The sequence below is a fragment of the Pteronotus mesoamericanus genome, unplaced genomic scaffold (genome assembly GCF_021234165.1).
Source record: "Pteronotus mesoamericanus isolate MK-2021 breed Mesoamerican mustached bat unplaced genomic scaffold, CSHL_Meso_final scaffold_85, whole genome shotgun sequence".
Lineage (NCBI taxonomy): Eukaryota > Metazoa > Chordata > Mammalia > Chiroptera > Mormoopidae > Pteronotus > Pteronotus mesoamericanus.
In genome coordinates, this window is record NW_026555329.1 from 10,297,937 (window position 1) to 10,320,882 (window position 22,946).

At 35.7% G+C, this 22,946-nt stretch overlaps 1 protein-coding gene across 1 annotated transcript in view; it reads left to right on the plus strand.

Moving 5' to 3' along the window:
• The window catches only part of CRPPA (CDP-L-ribitol pyrophosphorylase A), a 197,143-nt gene extending 181,095 nt beyond the window's left edge, over positions 1 to 16,048 (plus strand). Inside the window, exon 10 of the mRNA XM_054564164.1 lies at positions 12,968 to 16,048. Coding sequence (XP_054420139.1) covers positions 12,968 to 13,072 — 105 coding nt within the window. The 3' untranslated portion in view covers positions 13,073 to 16,048. The remainder of the gene's footprint in view (positions 1 to 12,967) is intronic.
• Positions 16,049 to 22,946: the final 6,898 nt, after the last annotated feature.

Consider the following 22,946-nt stretch of genomic DNA (forward strand, 5'->3'; position numbering starts at 1 on the left):
GTAAGAATGCTTCTTTATTTTTTCCCCATATGACACCTGAGAGCAGCCTAACTGATTTATTTGTTGCTGTAGTTAAACAGTATAGTAGGCTAAAAAAGTTGCCTGCATTCATTATTCTTTTAACTGAAATCTTGCCCAAATTTAGCATGATATTTGATTGTTTTATTAGTCAACAAAAATTTAAAAGTTAAGACTAATAATATTAGCTGTAAAACTACTGGATGAGTAAAATTTAACATTATAGTAGTTATTTGTGACTTATTTTGTTTGAACATCCTAAAAATGTAGAATCAAATTACTTACTCTAAGTTGAAATTATTAGTTTTGATTATTGATTAGTCTATTTTAATCTGGAAATGTTAATGGTTTACCTGATGCTTTCAAGACTAAACTGTGACCATTTTGTGGCTTTCTTTGTTTTTGCTGTGTGATTATTTTCTTTTTCATTACATTTTGTAACTGGGGTTGCCAGTGTTTAGAGAGCTACAAAATTTTGTAAGTGGGATCTTTAAAATATTAAATTTTTTAATTGGTTATTACTGTTAAATAAGAAAGGCTACGTTATTATATGACCTTGATCTTGTACCCAATCACTTATTCAACTCTGTTAATAGTTCTTTTATATTTTCAAGTGGTTACTTTTTATACTTAAAAAGGAGAATAGATTATATCTTTGTAATATTTAACCCTCTAATTTGTTTTTCTTGTCTTGATATATTGGCTAAGAAACCCAGTACGATGATGCCTTTCACTAGCGATGCATTTATCTTTCGCTTGCTCTAACTTTAAGGGAACTTCTTAAAATAATAAAACTGATTCTTCTCCCCATTTTTCCTTTATTTCTTTTTGTCTTTCTTACTGAGGGATAGATGTTGAATAGTACTAAATGCTTTCTGGCATCTAATTAAACATTCCTTTTCTGTTTTTTCTTTACTTTCATAATGTGTTAAATCACAATAGATTTTTATATATTGAAACCAAATTTGAAATCCTAGTATAAACTGTTTTTTTTTCCACAGTGCATTATGGTGAAAGAACATCATATGTATATTATTGCAGCTTTTAGTTAATACAGCATTAAATGTTCACATTATTATCACTATATAAATGCCATTTTCTTCTGATAGCTTGCTTCCCTTATACAGGACCATTTCTCTCTCTGGAATTTCCTAAGAAACTAAAACATTGTTATTTCTTTGCCCCCAGCATCCACATGATCTTTAGACTGTGGGTAAACATCTTTATTGCCAGTTCTTTAATGCAGGTAGGGAATGAAGGATGGGCCATTCCATTGACTCAGAATATAGTTAATGAAAATTTACCCTGAAGATTGGCCCAGGATCTATTTCTGCTCCTGGAATTTGTTCACCCTCAGTTTGAATCAACCCAGAATCAATTTCTGCAGAGCCCTACCTTGTGCGTGTTTTGGTCTATGGTTTTTATTTCCAGCCTGATGCATTCCCTTTTCCATTCCTAGCGTGTGTATGTGTGTGTACACGTGTGTACTTCCAGAGTGCGTTTAATCCCACATCACCACCGATACACATTTGCACAGATTTATTAAAATAAATATCCTTCAGAAATGAAGTTTTATTCTGTTATATTCTCAAGCTATCATTCAGTAGACAACTTAACTCATAAAAGTAGAAAGTTGTAGATTGAGTTCTCCTTTAAAGATGTACTTAGAATTTATAACATTTGGGTGGGGGGACATCCCTAAGAGTTCATCATTAGTAATTCTCATTACTTGTAATGCTATCCTTGAAAGCTCCTGCTGCCTTCGCTATTATTTTCCTCACATCATTTTCAAATATATGGTGATTACTCTGTAGGTGATTCAATGGGATTATTTTTAATGAGCTTCTAAATTATTCTACTGGGTTGCATAAAAGAAATGAGCTATTTTTGGATGAATTGTACATTACAAAGATGACCCCAGGGTAAATGGTGGAGGGTATGCTTGGGTACTGTTTTATAAGTTGAGAAAAATAGATTAAACAGTTACTATATTTAAAGTGATAAGAACTCTTTTATATTTATTCACAGCTTTAATTGATCATGTTTTAGTTTTAATTTCAAAAAGGAAACTGCTATTGCTTTTCACTTTTTCACCCTATCCCACAAATGAAAATAAGAAATTATATTTTTATTTTAGTTGGTATACAATATATTATACTGTATTTGTTTCAGTTATATAATATAGTGGTTTAACATTTTTATACCTTACAATGTGATCGTCCAAGTCTAGTAATCATCTGTCACCATACAAACATCACAATATTTTTTACTATATTTCCCTTCACCTTTATCGCCTATCTCCCTATCCTCCCTCCCCTCTGGCAACCATCCCTTTGGTATCTGTTCTGATGAGTCTGCTTTATTTTATTTTGTTTGCTTTGTTTTTTAGATTCCACATAGACATGAAACCATCTGATACTTGTCTTTTTCTGTTTGGCTTATTTTATTTAGCATAATACCCTGTAAGTCATTCCGTGTTGCAAATGGCAAGACTTCATTCTTTCTTAATGCTGCGTAGTATTACGGTGTGTGAGTACACGTGTGTGTGTATCGCATCTTTGTTATCCATTCATCTATCAATGAATACCTAGATTGCTTCCATACTTTGGCTATTGTAAATAGTGCTGCAGTGAATATAGGGATACACATTATCTTTTCAAATTAGTGTTTTTCATATTCTTTGGCTAATGACCCAGAAGTGAAATCTAGAGAATCCACCAAAAACTTAATATAGCTCATAAAAGAATGCAATAAAGTAGCAAAATATAAAGAGTTTATATTTTAAATGTCACTTCAGGCATTAATCTCCTGAGTAGCTCTTGAGAAGAGGTGATTATCAGTTTAAAATCAGCATGAGCGTTTATTAAGTCAAATTTATTTACTTTTTAATTGTGTTTATATTTCTTTTATTAAAATCTTATATTATCGATTGGTTGTTGTTGCTGGAGAAATACGTATTTGTCAAGTTATTTTTTCTAAATTGTAGAGAGTTCTAAATAAAAGAGTTAAAACTCCCCAAATTTACTATCTGTTTTAAACCTCCAATCCATGACTATCCACAGAGTTTAATGTGGAACAGTGACTTCTTCCTATTCTCTTAAGCACCGTACAACTTGGCATGCAGTCCCTAGTTTAGAGTTCATTATCACCATCACAGGATATTTATTGGGTGGCCTAGCATGGTGGGTGATACTCTGCTAAGAACTATAAAACTATTTTTAAAAAATACCCTTGGCCTCTTGTGGTTGATGGGAAAGTGGATGTTGCTAGCCCTAAGTTACTGGGGTTTTTGATTGTTGTTTCTTGACAAACATGATAGCTCTTCCTGAATCTCATAGAGTTTGCCTTTGGACTTATCTGAAATTTGATCTCCATATGGTTCATCTGTATTCAATATTCATCTTCTATAACTTATGCTGATTTTTTTGCTGTTTTATATGTCCTAGAAATTAGTAACACATCAGACTGCAGGAAATGACTACTAATTATTTTGTTATGAAGAGAAGAGTAAGTACTTAGAAGCTTAGTGTCATGCTGTAGAATGTTTAAGTGTTAAGCATATTAAAATATAGCATTTATCAGTTCTATTTACATTCTTCCCCTAACTTCTATTTTGGATTAATAAGCCTATAATAAGCAACTAAACTAATGTTAAGAGATATGAATAACTCTTTCACTGTCTTGTGTTCTCTAAAAACCCCATGTCTAGCATGTGCCTAATTGAGAACAAGGAATTTTTACTGGTGATTAAACAAACCTATTTTGTTTCTTTTGTAAAACAACCTCTTTATTTCTTCTATCCACCCCATAATGAGTTAAAGGTAGAAAGGTAGCCTGCTCTAAAGGGATTTACAAGATGTTGTTACCTCAGAATGAAAATAATTATTGTAAATTGGGATGCTCCTCCAGTATTGATTATTGAGAACGTGAAGAACAGACCCAAAGGCTTCTTCCATAACGATTACACAAACCTCCACTACCTTTCTTTTCCTAAACTTCATAAGACTTACTTCTAAAAGTGAGAACTATAATATCGAGAAGAATGCCATTTTAAGCTCTCTTCTGTAAAGGTAATCTCTGTGAGTGTATGCTTTTGTTTTGTTTTTGTCCCACAATGATGGGAACTTATTTCCAAGTAAAGAACTTAAATCCAAACAAATCCATGACATATGAGCAGGCTGGGTGTCTTAGTACATGTTTTCCTTTCATATTTCAAGTCATGGAAATAAATAATTCTGTGAAAGGACTATTTCTTCACAAGAACGATGTATGTAATTACTTGTAAGAACTTCCCATCATTGAACTCAGGTTTACTTTTAAATGTCTCGTATATAAAAATTCCTATAAAAATTAGCAATTTTAGTTTTGCTTTTATGATTCAGTGTTCAGTGTCCCCTAGTGTCTTTAGTTCTATTCATTGACACACTTTTTTTTGTAATTATTACTCCTCTGTGCTAGTATTTTAATTATTTAATAGCCATCAGGCATTTATTTGCCTTTTAAAAGCCTTCCAATCTCAATCAGAATGAATAAACAATTAAAACGAAGAAAGATTTTGTAGCCCCTTTTTCCTTTTGATTGTGTGTGTTCTATATAACACTTAAATTATTCTTTATGAAATTAGTATATCCAGGAAACAGGAGAATTACGCTGTAGGCTGAGTGAATGGAAAACATGCTGGCGTGTCCTTTGTAAGTTTTCCAGGGTGCCACAGGAGGTTTCTAATGCGCTGCTTATTTGTGTTCTCCCCTGATCTTTTTCAGTTTATTATAATGCTGGAGCAATAATTAAAATGTTGCTTAGCCTTTCCTATGTTCTACACCTCACTGAAAACATGTCAGCAGAGAAAGCAAACGTTCATCATTTCTCAATATAAACCAGATTCTGCCAGAGATCATGCCAAACCCAACCAACCGTGACAGTCAAATCAATGTATGTTTTGGTTTAAATTTTTATTTTTGCCTTTGCTTTAGCAACTTGACTCTGGCATTTGTTCTTCCCTATGACTTATCATTTTAGGGCGTGACAGTTCCTGAAATTGACAAGGCATCCTGCTTACCTTTGCAATGTATATGTGTGACGATATAAACTATAAGAGAAAAATGACATTTTGACTCAATAAATATTTGCTTTATGTTCCCTACATCTGTTTTACAGAACTCCATTTTTAATTTTTCTACCAATAGTTACTGAAAAACGCTTGCTTTTACCTTTTGTCTGAATGTTACAAATTCTGGAATCAGTGTCCCAATTATTTACAAATAGAGATTTTATTATTGACCCAAGAGATTTAGTTCTCTCATCAGTTTGTATTCATGTCATAAAACATGAATTGGTAATTTTCTTTTTCAGTTCTGGAGGTGGCGTATGCGTAGTATGGAGGTGTGAATGTGAGTTAGAGCACACAGCCAGTTTTTTGTTGCTGGATCATTTAAAGATCCCAAGAAGGATTATATTTTTTAATTTGACATTAAACTAAGCAAAAAAAATTAATATATATAAACTTTAAATAGTCCTTTAGAAGCATGTTTTCTTAGATAAGAATTCCCTAATGTTGTTAAGTGCTTGGACTCTATAGATTCTGATCTGGGTTTTAAGTTTGATTTTTTTCATTGTCTACCGATGTGACTTTGGACAGGTCATTTGATCTTTCTTGGTTGTTTCTGAGTAACAGAATTTACCTCATAGTGTGTGTTATATTTTCTTTCCTTTTTTCTCCTAGTGATTTTGTAAGGCATAATTCTCTTTCAAACTACTGCTGATTGTTTATTGAATTTTACGTTCATATTTATTTTTTCATTTCTTATTAATTTAAAATCAATGATGATTTAATATATATTGTCTTTTCTATACAATGTGAAATTTGAAAATAGTACAAATAATTCTGGTATACCCTTGATCCAAAATTCCTAGTATTAAATCTTATGTCCTCACAGTGTCAAAAGCAGCAAACTATCATTAATGCAACACTATTATCTAGTCTACAAATCTTCTTACATTTTAAGGAAAGTTAATCCTACTATTTTATTTTTTCTGGTCCAGGATCCCCTCCTGGAACACATGTTGCGCTTCATTGTCATCTGTTTTTAGTCTCAGTCTGGGACACTTCATCAGCCTTTGTCTTGATGACCTTGCATGTTTGATAAATATTGGTCTGTTATACTGTATGGCGTCTTTCAATTTAAGTTTGTTTGATATTTTCTGATGAATAAATCCAGACTATACATTCTTGGCAAGAACACCAAAGAAGTAACTTTGTATTCTTCTCAGTGCATTATATCAGGGGTTGCTTGATGTCCAAGTGTCTCACTACTGCTGATATTCATTATGATCACTTAGGTCAGGTGGCGACTGCCAGGTTTATTCACTGAAAATTTATTATTTTTCCTTTTATAATTAACAAGTATCTTGTGGGGAGCTACCTTAGGACTACGTAAATATACCAGTCATCATAGTTTTACATGCTAAGAGAAAAAGACACTATAGATCTCTTTCTGCTCTCAGTTCTGGGAGGATGTTTTACCAGGACAGTCTTTTGTTAGTTAAGGCTGATCAGCACTAGTTAAGGCTGGTCAGGATAGAACTCTTTTTTTATTGTAGGTTACAATTAAAAACCTCCTTCTTGAAAGGAAGTAGAGCTTTTAATTTAATGGCAAACACTTTTCTGTGGGATTCTGACTTTGGATACTAACTACTCGCCCATTTAACCAACATTTGAAAGCTTAATGGTCATTAACTAGACATCTTTTTTTTCTTTTTTCTCTGCTCAAAACTATTTTAACAGTAATTTTCTTCCCCACCCCTGCTCTCCCTCCATCTCTCTCTGTCTCTTTCTTTTACACACACACACATACACACACAACGCTACCAGGAAGATATCTTTGACTTACTCATTTTAATTCTTTCTTTGCATTAAGTTTGAAACTAAAAATTTGAAACTATATTTTATGGGAAATATATGACCAATCTTTCTGCCTCAAGAGACATTGTCAAGTTCTTCTACTAACACCTGGGCCATCCACTCAAGAAGAGACTCTTCTGAATAATCTTCCTGTCCCTATTATCATTTCTTATGATAATAAGCATCCATTGCCCGCCAGTTCCTAGGATGTAGCTTTTCTGCTTTTGCAGACCCCTCATCTATGCGAGCGCCATCTCATCATCTGCCTTTATCCCCCTGAAGTGGGTATGTTGGTGTAAATTTATTAATGTCTCTCACACCCACCTCCAGGCCAGGCATAGAGTTCTCTTTTCCTAGCTACAACTTAGCTAAGAAAATAAGGCCCATCTATATGTAAACCTAAGAAAAATATTAGTAAGGGATGGTGAGCCTATGAAAATGTCAATTTCTGATGTTCAGTAAAATAGATGATTTCATATAGAAAATGGTCACAGCTAGGTCTTTGAAAACTGATGTGAACAGAAGGAACATTTTGGGAGAACCATTTGACTGGAGGAGGAATAACAGTGATTATCTCAGTACGGCCACAGTAGTGGGATTCTCCACAGCAAAGGGGTGAGAACTGCGGCTGGAGGAGCTGCTGAGCTGTTTATGGATGGTCTCAAACGCTAAGATGAAATTTGTGCTGAAAGTGACCTTGGTTTGATACAGTGAAAACGGTTATTCTAGGGAGGTTAGAGCAGTAGCCAAAGGCAAAGGGAAGTAGTTATTGGGGCATCCCAGCAGGAACCCAGCTACAGGGGGGTGTGGATGTGCCTCAGAGTGGCCAGAGCCTGACTGGTGAAGGGTGAGTTGTATAAGATCAGAACAGTTTTGCTAATTAAAAGGGACATTGTGTATGAGATCGCTCTTTCAACTTCATTAAATTGTGGAATTTATATTATGAATGATGTTGTAAGAAAATAAAGTATGACAGTGTGACAAGTCCCAGATCTAGAAATAATTGACACAATAATGGACTGCTTGTTTCTCAGGCCAGACGTCTGGTGCTTTTGGCTGCCCGTGTTTTGCCCCACTGCACTTTGGCTCAGCGTCGCGTTAGTTCAGGTCTTTCCTATTTAGCAAAGTCCCAGTGCTGCCCCCCAGAGTTTTATTGATCAATTATTTTTTTTCTTAATTACCTCATTCCACAAATACTTATTGAGCCCTGACAGCGTGGGCCAGCCATTGGACTAGGCATGGAGAATAAAGGAGATGAAAACTGCTGGGCGTTGATTATGTTACTCCATGAACCCAGGTGCGTTTTTACGAGGACTTTATTATCTCGAGGTTTTAAGAGACGTTGTTTCACTCGAATGAGCAAGAGGACAATGCTTTCATTTGGAGAAGACGGTTTTGTTTTTCTCAGATTTTATCATCAGGTGACTTTTTTTCCTGCAGTTTGGAAAATCTGTAAACACCAAACATTTACTGTCATCTCCACTAGGGGACAGTGTGTCACCACTAGATTTTTTTTTTTCTTCTGAATCAACAAAATGTATACACATTTTTGATTTGCTATCAATTATCTTATAAATGTAACAAACTGTTAAAATGTTTATAAAATCTACAACTTAGGATGTTTGTAATTGTATAGTGTATGGGTAGATAGATATAGAGATTTGTAGATATAGATGTGTATATAGATACAGATAGCACAGTTTTATTTGTTTAGAGTGTTTGAAATTTTGTGACATTTAGGTAATTTTTGTATGAGTTCACCAAAACAAGGATGGATGGAAGAAGTATATTTATATCAAAATATAAGCATCTGAATTTCAGGACAGCTTTGTAGCTCATGGAAATTGAATTAGGCTTTAGGCATGGAATTTGTTGAGGCATCGTAATGTTTACCCTTCAAAAAGGGCTGTGTAATCTCCTGAGACATTTTAAGCCTAAGTATATATACATATATTTTAACTTTATAGTTTTCCTTTTAACAGAGTTCATTGTGTTCTTAGGAATGATATGTGTGGAAGATGAATTTCTCTAAAAGGTTTCCTTTCGGGTTGTTTATAAAGATTTGAACAACAATGACATCACAACTTTTCCTGCTATTCTTTGAGACAGGATTCTACAAAATATGACGTGGTATTTGGAACACACAAAGGAATGTATGTGTATATACTCATACATACATATGTGTGAATAATGATAAAATGACCACCTATAAGGCTCCTCCACTCCCCATCCTTGTCGAGAATTAAATACACTCTTGGATATCTGTTGGCATCTAGAAATGCCTTTTAAAGACCCATTTGAGTTAGCATTTTTTTGTACCTGTGTTATCAATACTTTTGTAGAGATGCGGAATTGTGAGATGAGTTTGAAATCTATAAATAATTGGACTATCTGCTCTTTGTGCGCACTAGAATTTTGTGTATATCTCACTATTTTGTTTAATTAGTTTTATATTTCTGTATTTTTCAAGGATAAAATGAACAATGGAGCTGAGACAGAGAGAGAAAACACATATTCGGTGGAATAACATAGGTTCGTTTCACTGAATCTGAATCTCTCCAAATGATGACTATAAAATATGCACAAGTAAATGAATCCTTAAGAGAACATTCTTACTTAAATTCTTTATTAGCTAAAGATACATAAGTTATTGAGCCATCACAGTGAGGACAGAAATGTATTAGAAGATGTGGAAATGTGTTTTTTCTAGCCCTAGCATCTTAAATAGATTTTTTTTCCCTCTCCTTCATTTGTTACTGTTCTGCTTTCATTTTGACAAGTACAAACTGATTTCAAAGAGGCTATGCAGATAGGCTTTTTGTGTTTATTTTTGAAGGGGAAATTTTAATTATCATCATCTGTTGTATGTCTTAATTTAATAAAAGAGACGTGGGAGTAGATGTGTATTATAAACCCTACAACACTGTAATTAATTAATCATGAAGAGTGACAAATACATACCTATAGTTGGTTTGTATTTTGTTCAGTTTGGGAATATTTACTTCTTTATTAATAATGGGGCATGTAAGCGCATCACATTTTAAGCTCAAACATATTTGGCTTTAGAATTATTTGTTTTCATGTGATTTAGGTTTGTGATATTCAGAAATCAGTACAGCATTTGAAATATTGAAATGCCATTAAAACCCACATGTGAGAAGCCAAAGTAACCACCATTCGGCCCCTTGTGTATCTTCCCCAGCTTCACCTTTTAGAACCCGACCCAGGAAATGGATGAAAAAAGAGTAGCTTCACAGAGGTGATCTCTCACCACCATCCTTGAGGATGAGAAACCCAGGGCCAGGCCAGGGAGGCTGGTGTCAGTGGTGAAGTAGAGAGACTATTCTCTTTTGCATGACTGCTGAGGCTTCTGGCTATACATGCAAATAGGGGTAAACAAAGTAACCAAATAGCAGTCATTGTTAACAAATGACTTAAACTGAGAGGGTGATGATGTCTCTATCACGGAGCCTCTTTAGCTTTGAATTTGTTATAATTTATGGAGTGTTACCATGTGTTAGGCATTGAGCTAAGTGTTTCATATTCAAAGATAAAATGAAAAATTCTTTACATCAAGAAAGATCATGTGATGGAATAAATGGTCAACTAAAAGGACTCGAGTTCAGGGTCCTAGAGGAGTTCCCAGCTGTGGGAACAGATCACCTCCCCCAGGCAGGGCTGGGGAACAGCAGACAGGAGAGATTTCAGGAGTCCGTGCTATCTGGAGGGAACTGCAGAGAATAACCAGGGTCAGCTAAACTGGGAAGGGAGTGGGCAGGCTTTTCTGACAAGGGGACTGGCTGCTGCAAATGTGTGAGGCTTAGGAAAGCGGCTTGCTCGGGCAGTCTTAACCAGTTCTGGGTGGCCTGGAGACTGGAGTGGTTTTAAAGCAGAGGCTGGAAAGATGAGACCCTTTCTTGGCTTTGCCCAGGTAAGGGTTCAGACTTGATCCTGAAGTTTAAAGGCAGCCTTCAGAGGATTTTAGGCAGGATAGTGATGAGATCAGATCTCTATTTTAAAGTAAGTATTTTGACTGCTGTGTGGGAAACAGGGTAGAACAGTGTAAGGCTTTAGAGACTGTTAATGATACTGTTCGGTAATTGAGGACAGAGGTATTATGCTGGCCGTGGCAGTTGGAGTGGGGTATGTGAATTCAAGAAACCTGAAGGGCTTGGAAGCAGTAGGTCCTAGAGACACATTGAACATTGGGATAAGGCATTAAGGGTGATGCCAAGTTTAGAGACTGGTTACCAGACCCCACCTTTTGAACACAGCACAATTCTGCGCACAGAGACCTTAGAGATACTGGCTCTGTTTCCACTTTCCCTCTCCCTTCACAATACCATTTCTTCACAGCTTCAAGAAGCCTCAATGATTAGAATAAACATTCTAATAGCCAAATGATTTCAAAGGTAAAACCACATTTTAGCAACTTGTGAGATAACTCATTTCACAAATTTGCCTGATCCTTACTTCACAAGCAACCAGGTCTCCTCCCCGCCCCCAACGCCAGTACTCACCGTTTATGACAGTCTGTTGTTGGGGGACACTCAGAAACAAGATGAAGAAAAGGGGTGCATCATCAATGAAACAGTCACACTTCAGTGAAGAGCCAAAGCTGGTCAGCTATTGGGTTAAAAGAAAGTAATCTTTTGTTTCATTGCATTAGCAATTGAAATTGCCTCAGTGTTTTTCATGCTGTCTTCAGCAAAAGCATTTTTCCTTTATCTGGGAGAACAACTTCGTGCCTGTGGCTATGGTCTGGGTTCCACAGAATGCGGAGGCAGGAGAGTAGCAGACCTTGAAAAGTGGCTCTTTGAACTCACAGAAGCAGAGTAGAATGGTCTTTGTTAGGGACTGAGGGGGGAAGGAAATGGGGAGATGTTGGTCAAAGGGTACAAACTTCCAGTTACAAGGTGAGTAAGTTCTGGGAATTGTACAGCATGGTAATTATAGTTAACAATATTGTATTGTATACTTGAAAGTTGCTAAGAGAGTAGAGCTTAAATATTTTCATGCACCCACCTCCACCAAATGGTAAATCTGTGAAGTGATTGATCTGATAACTATTCCCTTAATCATTATATATGTAATATATAATATGTAATATATATGTTATAAATAAATAAATAAATAACCAGCCATTGTTAATATAAACAAGAATAGTTTGCGCAACATCAATGTAACCTGGAGGCCAACGAGAGTGGATGGAATGCGCATGTGAACAATGATGACTTCACTGTACTAGTCAGTGGGGGTGGAAGATGCCACCGAGTGAGCATGAGTACTGTGTAGCCATCCCATTAAAAATGACTGAGCAAGTAGAGCAGTGAATCTGCATCAAATTTTGCATTACGCTTGAACGTTCCTATGCAGAAACTATTTGGATGATTCAGAAGGCTTTTGGGGACCATGCAATGAGTGCAGTGCAAATAAAAGTGTGGCACAAATGCTTCAAAGATGGTTGAAAATCTGTTGAAAGTGATCCACGTTCTTGAAGGCCTGGAACAAGCAGAACACCTGAGAGTGCTGAACGTGAACAGCTGTGCTCAACAAAGATCGGGACTGACAGTGCGAGAACAGCTGATCTGGGGATTCCAAAAACTACTGTGTCTGAGATTGTGATGCAGGATCTTGGCATGAAATGTGTCGAGGCAAAATTTGTCCCATGGCTTCTGCTACCAGAGCAAAAGGAACATTGTGCTGCAGCTGGGAGAATGGTGTGAGGTCCCAAGGGGCCTACTTTGAAAGGGACTGAGGCGTCATTGTCCTATGTACAATGTTTCTTGTATCTTGTATCTTCTTCAATAAATGTCTTCAAAAAATGTCTAATTTTTTATATATTACATTGCTAGATACTTTCCAGAAAGACTATATGTAATTGCATTGCACTCCTTAAACTTACACAATATTATGTGTCAATTATATCTCTATTAAGCTGGGGGAAAACATTTAAATAAGTATGTTTTTTAAAAAGTAACTATTAAATTTAGTGTGTGACATCTTTTCTTTCTAAACTATCATTTTATCCTTTTTTCTTTTTTTCAGGATCAGCAGAAGCTACAGGACAGTTTAAGGCAAGGTGCCACTATTATTACCACCTTCATCAAAGAAAGAAATTCTGGATTTATTGGTCAGCTTCTGGTAGCATGATGAACACAGAGAAAATTACCTACTGAGTTTATAGAAACAGCTGTCTGAGTACTGTATCTCTTTTGTGCCTCACTCCCTATTGTATGTGGTAGAATGTTTAAGTTGTCTTCTATGTTTCACAGTTTGCAGAATATGATGCTTTGGTTATAAGAGCAGATCGATGTTTATATCTGTGAAATTAAAATTTACTTTTTGTGAATGTCAAATATAAATTCCTGAACCAGAAAAGAGTAGTTAAGTGGAAAATAATAGCTCTCACATAATCTTTTCACAAAAGCATGAAAGATCAAATAGAAATAATGACAGGTAAGCTAATCCTCCAAGGAATGAGAATTTAGAAATCTTGAACTATTATCTCTGTGTTAATTAGTAAATCACACTACGATGAAATTAATAGATAAGATTCAGGACTATTCTTAATTCTAAAATTGTCCTCTCACCATGAGATACTGACTTGTGTCCTGATTTTCCATGTCTTAAACTAAACAAAACAAAACATAACAGGAGATAGAAGGGAATTCTGGTTCAAAGATCTTCATTATTGGTCCTCACATTACTCAAGATCCCTAAACAAGCTGTAATATACTTCTTGATTTAATGTAATTTTTACTCATTTTAAAAGGTTTCTGATTTTTCTGAATGAATTTAAAAGAAGCCTGGGAAACTTCATAAAAGCAAAGTTCTTTTGATCAACCTCAAGTTAGTTTTTTCAAAGGCAGGGAGTCATTGTGCATCCAAGAACGCAATTATTCCTTTGATACAGATACTTGTTTTGTAAAACAAGTTTTTATTCCTTCAAATTTCCACGGGTATATACATCTTAAATATTAATGATTTCCCCTATCTTAATTGTATTGTATGATTATGTACATCCAGTCATTAGAGATACCTTTTATTCCATATTTACATTTACTTTCTCAAATCTTATTAGATCATATTATTCCAGGGTTTTGGCTGCACATGGAAACTATAAAAGTTGCATGAAATGTTTTCTATGACATATAAACCTTGTGGAATTTCTTAACATGTTGGATGATTTTTCCTATATTTCTCCAGTATATCTATTAGCAGGGGAGTTTATATTTTATGTCTAAGTGGTAGTGAGTAGAAAACAATGGACATGGAGTAAATATTACAATTCATTCCCCTTAATGAAATGTGTTTTTTTCCAATGTAATTTGTATCTAAGTTCCTGGGCTTGCCACTTTCTTTCTCTCTCTAGGGATGTTAAGAAATATAAAATAAATCATTTAATTCAAATCCTCAGGGTGAGTCTATATGGGAAATGCTTGAATTTTGGAGAGAAGGTCTATGTTGTTTAGGTGGTGGGTCAGCTGTGTTGTGAAAGGCTCATTCATACCTTCTACTTGTTGAAGTCTTCAGGTGAAAATGTTTTAAGAATTTAAAATTGCTTATAAAGGCAAATGGGGAAATGTTATCAAGACTTTAAAGAGAGGGAGAATGTCTTTAAGTTCAAGGCAGGAAACTGGGTATATCCATGGCACAAGAAAACTGCTATATTGACTGAGTGCTGGCTGAATACCTTAGATTCAGCCTAATAGTGGAATGTTATACCAGACAAGAATTTATCTGGGAGTAATCAGTATGACTTTACCCTAGGCAATTGGAAACATTTAGTGTAATGAGGTTTAGCTAATAAAATATTAAATTGTGTCTAAACTAATCACTACCATCATCATCGCCATCATCATAAAATTTTATTTTATATTTTTCTTTATAGTTTACAAGTGATTCACAACATTGGAAACAATTTAATGAAATCCCCCCGTATCTTTTACGGTTTAGATAGGAAGTGATGCTCAAGAGTCTTAACTACCTTGCCCAAAGCCATGTGGCTGCCTAGTAACAAAAGCCAGGGCTTGCAGTCCAGACCACTGTGTAGCTGTGACTGCTGACAAAGGACACCTGGTAGAGAGGCGTGGGAAGCCAGCCGGCAGCTTAGTGTCAGCTGGAGGAACGGGCAAAAGGGGAAGATCCACCCGATGATCAGGGGAAAGTCCTGAAGCTTTGGTTTTTGTTTCTAATTTTTTATTTTTGACCTTAGAGAAGAAGGGAGGGAGAAAGAAAGGGAGAGAAAAATCAGTGTGAGAGAGAAGCATTGATTGGTTGCTTTACGTATGTGCTTTGACCAGGGACCGAACCTGCAACCCAGACAAGTGCCCTGACCAGAATCCAGTGGGGGACCTTTCGGTTTGTGGGATGGCCCCCAACCAACTGAGCCTCGCCAGCTGGAGCAGTCCTGAAGCTTTTGACTTTCTAGACATCTTTCCAGGATACAAAAATTGTAGCTAAGGTGGAATGAGTGGAGAGAATTATTGACCAGGAGAGAAAGATAAATTGGCTGTTTCTATTGATTAAGAGATCCAGAAGCTTACTTTCAGGAGAACTGTCTATTTTCAGTTTATTTGCCAAAAGCTTTTAAAAAATAATAGTAATTATTCCTGAGGTTGCTGAAATTGCTTTCTACTTGTGGACAATTTTGTAAAAAGACACTTTTTCCTAAACGTATGCTAGTTAATTAAATGCAATTTAAAGATAGCATTTGTAGGAATTTAACAGTGTGATCAACTCAATGGTTTAATTAATGTTGGTAGGAGGTGGTAGTTTTTTTTTCGTTAAAGTGCTCAATTTGAGAGAGAACTTGTTGCATGTATACTCCTTTACAGATGAAATTCAGACCCATATATTCTACCCAGAGCCATTCTTACTGTGGTCAATTTAAGCATTTTGCATTAGTTTAACAAGAAAATGTTCTTTTCCCATGCTACTTTATTATAATTATAATCACATTTTCCTTTGTATATATTAATACAATGATTATTTTATAAAAATCAAGTTGCAGTGGAATATTTTCTTGTATGGAATCTGCAAATTTTACCTCCTTTTAATGTTTAAACTAATCATGTCAAGGAAGCAAAAATCATAATATTTTAATAAAAATATAAAGAAAGCCATTTGGGGAAGAAAAATTAAAGTTATTTTAAAAGTTTAATAAAAAAATGAACAGAATAAATGAAAAATGCATATTATTTTAGTATTTATTAATATGGTTTAAAATAAGTGGACCAGAAGTGGCTGTGTAAGTGGTTTTGGCATTGTAACATATATATTCTTATATATTTTTAGTTTCAAAATTGTGAAAATGTACAGATATTTAAAAAATGAAAAATAACAAACTACTCTTAAATGTTCCCAATATATCCTCTTTACAAAACAAAAGTTATTAATAAATAACTAAATAAACCATTGACATTTTAAAATCAAATGGCAATTTTCATTGATATTTCTTCTATATATGATACAGAGAGATCTGAGCGGATCACTGGGGAGGAGCTGGGAGGGGCCATAGAGCAGGTTGCCGAGGCAATGGTAAGCAGTTTTGGACTGGCCTGGATGACAAGGTGAATGCCTCCAGAGTACATGGAATTATGGGCCAGGAGATTTAAAATAAAAGGAGGGCAGAGATTGGCTCTAGGCTCTCTTCCTTGAGAATACCTGGATGATCATGCTGCAGCTGCCTGCATTTCCCCAAAAACCGTATTTTGGGTGCTAGAAGAAGCTCCTCGCACAGCCTGGGATCAGGCTGCCCTGGCAGGGGGTAACAGGGTTCTTTTTCTTTGCGTGTTCTAGAAGGGATGGGTCTGAGGTCTAAGCCTGTCATTATTCTAAAATTGTGTAGTGTTTTTATCTTATGTTGTTTTAGTTTGTGAACTAATCCTATAGAAATAAGATAATTAAAAACAGGGGGAATGATAGAAGAACTCAGGAGTTAATGGTTTTAGCCTTAATTGATTGACTTAAGTGATTAAAACTGTAACTAAACAGTTAAAGAGCTTAGCCTTAGTTGATAGGTATAAGTGACTAATGCAACTGGAAAGCTGTTATTCCAAAATCGTGTAGTCTTTGATACAGACTCCTTTCCTTTACCACCCAAACTTTGCCTGCAGAATTTTGCCTGGAGGGTGGCGGCGGGCAGCAAGGCCCCACTGGCTGCTTGGTAATATATACGTATACATTTTCAAACTCACTCAGTTACAACTGAATAAACTACATAGAACCTTTGTTCTGAAAACATACCAATGTGATGTTTTATATCACAGAATTTGAAATCCAAGTATATTATTCTATAAAATATATTGAATGTTTGCAAAACCAGAAGTCTCGTTTAGATTTCTTTTCCCCTCATATTTAGCAGGTTTCCCAGCAGTTATAGTGGCTGCTACGGCTGTAAAATCTATACTTAGACAAATGGAAAAGAATATTGTGATCACTTAACAATGACGGCATGATTGTGGTGGATTGAATTATTGTTGAGAAATATCCCTTCCTCTCACTTAGCTTCCATAGGAGGAATGTATTTCTATCTCTTGACTTTGGGATCTATCACATGACCTGCTTTGACCAATAGAGCAAGTTAAAATGGCAGCTCGCCACTGAGACTAGACCCGGAGAGTAGAGCGTTCATGTTGCTACTTGCTCTCTTCCATTTCTGCCACCACCAGGAGATGAACATGCTCAGCCTGGCTTGCTGCCTCCAAAAAGGACACAGGAGCCCAGATCAGGTGATCTCTAATAGACACACGAATGAACAAGCCCCGCTGAGATTAGCAGGGCTACCTAGCCCAGTTCAGGTGACCTCCAACAGACAGGTAAGTTAAATGAGTGCTCCATGTTTTCTAATAATAATGAATTTTGAATATTCTTAATGTACACCAATTGGTAAGCAAGAAAAAAAAATCTGTGGCAGTGTCTGGTATATTTGTCTTCAGAAGTCTTAGGATCTGTCTGGAGACCAACATTGTGCTAAAGCAAAATGCTTATAAGGAGAAATGTTGCTTAGGGAAATGATCCTAAAGTGCTAGAAGGTTCAGAGGATCGCTTCCTCCCCTATTCAATCGTCACTGAAAGACAAAAGGAGAACTGAATGTGTTAGATTTTCCAAAAGAGGTTAAACTTTCTTCATCCTAAAATGATGCTGAGTTAAAATATGGGAATTTAAAATGATAGATAATAAAAATAACTAACATTTAGTAAATGATTACTATGTCCCAGAAACTTTTTAGTGATTTACATGTATGTAATTTATTTTCTTCATAATAACTTTATTTGATAAGTAGTATACCAAAAGATGTAAAGATGAGGAAACCAAAGCACATACATTTTAAATAACTTATTCCAAGTCATCCAAATAGCAAGTGGGAGAAATGAGATTAAAATTTGGTTATCTGCCCTAGCTGGTGTGGCTCCATGGATTGCACACCGGCCTGCAAACCAAAGGGTTGCTGGTTCAATTCCCAGTGTAGGGTACATGCCTGGGTTGCAGGCCAGGTCCCCAGCAGCAGGGCAACCACACATTGATATTTCTCTCCCTCCCTTTCTCCCTTCCTTCCCCCCTCTAAAAATAAGTAAAATATTTAAAAAATTTTGGTTCTCTAACTTTAGAGCTTATATTCCTAAGTATGATGCTATACAATATTACAAAACACTATTTTAAGATTCCTTAAAGAATGACCCTCCAAGATGGGAATCTCAAGTATTTTTTTTTTCTTTAAAAGCAAGAGAAAGAAAATAGCTTCTATATTTGCAGTGTTTCTATTCTCTTCCTTTCCTTTGCTTATCACCACCCCCAACACACAAACATATTCTGGAACATCCTTGGATCTGCATGTGCCAGGAAAATCTGCAAAGACTGATACTCACATACAATTATTATCAATGCCATCTCTGTGAGCTCTATAGTTGTTGGGATTTCCTCAGGCAATGAATGATCAGACACTTGGATAACGAAAGGCTAAGATGAAAAAGTAGATGAGATGAATCAGAGTTGCATATAGCCATTTGTGCCTCAGCAACTCAGAAAGACGTGAGAAGAGAAGTTAAATTTCATCATAGTATTTATGTGAGAAAGGAAGGGTAGAAAATATCCAGGCATGAGGGAGTATGAAGTCTTCTCTTGCCTTGAGACTTTCCTAAGCACATGTGTTCACAATGTTTTCTCAATGGGAAAACTGTGGGGTGAATGGTGCTCAGTATGAGTTTGACCTGAATGGAGCCAGATTGTTTTTCTCTTCCCATCTGAAATATTGGAATCTTTGATTTTTAAAAAATGTCTTCACAGCTGAAATGCATTATGCAAATTTATTTTCTACTTAGTGAGGATGCTACCAAATAATCTGGACAGTTGTTAAAACATCTGGGTCTGCTTAGCAGCATGGATAAAGCCTGGCTTGTTGAATGCAATTTTTTCCCTTCCAGTTTACCCTTAATTAGTCCTTGCATGGTCTCTGTGAGGTAGGTCTGTATCAACTTTGTGATACGATGATCGAAGAAAGGCAGATGCAGAGATTCGGGGCACGCCTAGTACTCTTGAAGCTAAACTGAGTTTGGAAGTCCAGAACTTCCGACTCTATTTTGGACAGTTTTTCAGAGAATTAGGTTATAGTAAGGAAGAACTATTCTTTACTTAAGGCAGTTTTGTCTTTATTTTTTTTTAATCTGATTTGAATCTACATACAGAATTTTACCTGGATGCATTCCCTCATTTTCCAATTTGCAAAATTGCAGTTAAGCCCAGAGGCAAAAGCTTCAACAAGGCAATACTAGTGATCTTTCTGACCCGAGTGGAGACATGATTTGAGATTCCACATAGAGGCCAATTTTGTAAGAATTTCCCCTAGTCTGTCGACTGTAATAATTGGGTTATTTGGATGAGGTTTGGCACAGCATCGAGTAGATTAACCGAATGAGGTTTCTGGAACTTTGCCATTTTGGAGCTATCTATTTTGTTCTTTGTTCTACCTCATTATAAAATGGACTATTGAAATTGGTTGGTTTGTTGGTATGTCAGGGTTTTTTTTTCTTTCCTATTCTTTACATCTGAGCCCTTAATTTGGTTGAAAGTAAGCTCTTCAGTCTAAGTGGATAACAAAACATCCCTTTGAGGAGGAGGAGGAAATAGATGATAAAATCTGTATGTTACTAATTTTTTTTCAATAGTTCGGAGGAATTTCTTTCCCATCCTGTGTGTGTTTTTAAGACCCTATTAAGTTCATAGTTCCTTTTTCTTTTCTAGTTTGAATAGAAAATAATTCTCTTTAATCTCCCCCTGAGTTTTAAAAATGTATTACTGAACTGCCCAGTTCAGGAATTCAGTTGCCTGTTTTACTGAATGGGGATGTGTATGACCTGATAGTAAAAGAATGCTATTCAAAGACATTTCCGCCTGTTTGTTTCTTGGATCAGATACTGTTCACATAAAACTGGAAAGAAGCCAAAATATGTAAACAAATTAAGAGTTTTGAGGATCCCAGTGGGAATATCCATAAGTTCTACCATAAATCAGGAATTTAAGATAACTATAATATGCCATAATAAGATAGCAGGGAGAAGCAACTATAGACCAAATATTCTTGTCTCTGGTTTGGGAATCTTAGTGGATATTAAAAGATTTGGGTTAATTATGGGGTTATGCATAGCGCTACTTTTTATCAAACCTCTATGTGTTACCTAAATGGAATTTTGTTTTTATTCTACTAACTTTTAATTTTTGCTTAATATCAAATGGTCCTTCAACTCTGAAGCCACTGCTTAATATTATTATAGTACACTAAATATGTATGTAAATTATTTATTCTGATCTTTAATAACAAATTGACTCTCTTTGCATAATTATATAAATCTGTGATAGAGTTACGTAAATATATCAGTGTGGAGGACAACTGATAGAGGATTTTTTCCTCTAGAGCTTTTTTGATACACACTCTTCTCTTGTTGCAACTATCTCAGTGTATAAATTTAAAATTACGGTCTTTTTTTATTGCCTTTGACTCAAAGTTAAAACTTAAATATAAAATTTCCTCTTAAGAAAGACAACCCATAAGTTTAATTTCACCATTATGATATCTTCATTAATATCTTCTTGATTTTTTTGTGTGTAGAAAGAAAATGTAGAGAAAGAGAAATGTGTATTTTTCATGTCAACATTTTCTTGAAGGAGTTGTTCTAAAACAATTGCATTGTAAGCTTGTGCTTTATATGCAACTACAAGAATTTATAGAGATTAGGCATCACCGATTTAGTAAAGAATATTCTAAAAAAAATTGAGAAAGTAGATAAAATATATTGTACATATTTATACATAATGAATACATATTTATACATAATAATTATATGTAACAGTACTCACTGTCAATACGGATTGATTGTATAACTTTAATGTTAGTGGCCTCACTAGCCTGTGATGCAAAAATGATTTTACACTCTTGTAATTTTTAAACCAAATTATGAAAACATGAACGCACCTGCTTTCTGCCAGAAACGAACCTGACTCACAGCATGCTCCCCAGCAATTTCCTGCACGCTTTAAAATAGTGCCTCAGCTCCCTTTACCCTTCATTTTTCATCATTGCATGCTGCCACTTCTGTGGCTGAAGACACTCATGAGGAAGCCACTCTATTGGGCACTGCCATCTCCAGCCTTACCTGCCCCCTATGTCCCACGGCAGCCCCAGAGAAGGGACTGTCCTTGCATTCGGAGTACCTGCTTTGGGTGCACTTCCACCTTACTCAGAGAGCTTGATCTCAGATGCACACAGTTCAAGGAGGCAGGGCCCGTGCTCTCCTGAAACTGCAATCATCCATCCACTGCTACAGAGAGAAGCAAAGGTAGGTTTGCTACTCGTCAGGCCTGTTCCTACTTGGTTTCCTGTCAGAAACACTTTAGATTCCTGGATGTTTGGGCCTAGTGACTCCCACACCAGAGAGCAAGCATTGCCTGCTCTCTACTACATCCCTGCCCAAAGCCCTTTTCTTATTTCTGGTGCTAAGATTATAGACAACCCCCAGAATGGGTGTTGATACTATCATCTGTTATTTTCAAGAGAAATGCTCATGTATTAAACACAAAATAGTGTGAATATTGATACATTTCCCAAGATCTCAATTTTTAAAAAATCTTAGCCATGATCAATTTGCGATACTCAAAAAAAAAAAAAAAAATCCTTTTTCAAAAATATCTCATACCTAACTGGGAGAAATGTTTTATGAGTCTCGTTTAAATTAAAGAAGACAGTTTTACAAAGTAACACAAGTATGGACAAAGTAGGGAAAAGAAAGACTCTGCTTTTTTTTCTGTATAAATCCCTGTGATCTTTATTACGGTAAAAGAGGATCTTGGAGACAAACTAGTTATTTAATAATAATTACCATTAAGTTGTGTTTTACTCTTTGCCAATGTTCACACATCTGATGTAACTTTCTTGAGAACTCAGTCATCCGGATTTTACAGAAGAGCCTGAGGCTCGCAGAGACCAAGTGAGAATCTTCAAATCACACAGCTTGTAAATGGCACTGCCAATACCCAACCCCTGTGTTTTTTAGTTCCTCCTACACTGCTTGTCATTGATACAATCTAAAAGTTATCCTAAATAATAAAAAAAATGGCCAATAATAGATCTGGTGATAAAAATGATTAGAGTTTACTTTTTTCAATTGTGTTCTAGTTTTGGTTTTGATTCTCATTCTTCTATGGGCTCAGGCCAACTGGTAGAGTTATGCACCAACAACAGCTCTGTGCTCCTGGTCGTTAAGATGAGAGCCATGCAGCCGACCGAATTATTAGAACTGCACAGCATTCCTAATTATTGAGCAAGTCTTATGTTCGAGACCTCTAGGTCCTATGGAAATCCTACAGAGATCAAAGACAGGATTCCTTTTCTCCTTGACATTTTTGGTGGAAAGATGAGAAAAACAAAACTTAAATCAAAGGTGATATGGTAAGAATGAAATAAATGGCCTTATTAGGTAGTGATAGAAGTTCAGGTAGAGGATCTTCTTTCTCCTTATGGCCTTGGTT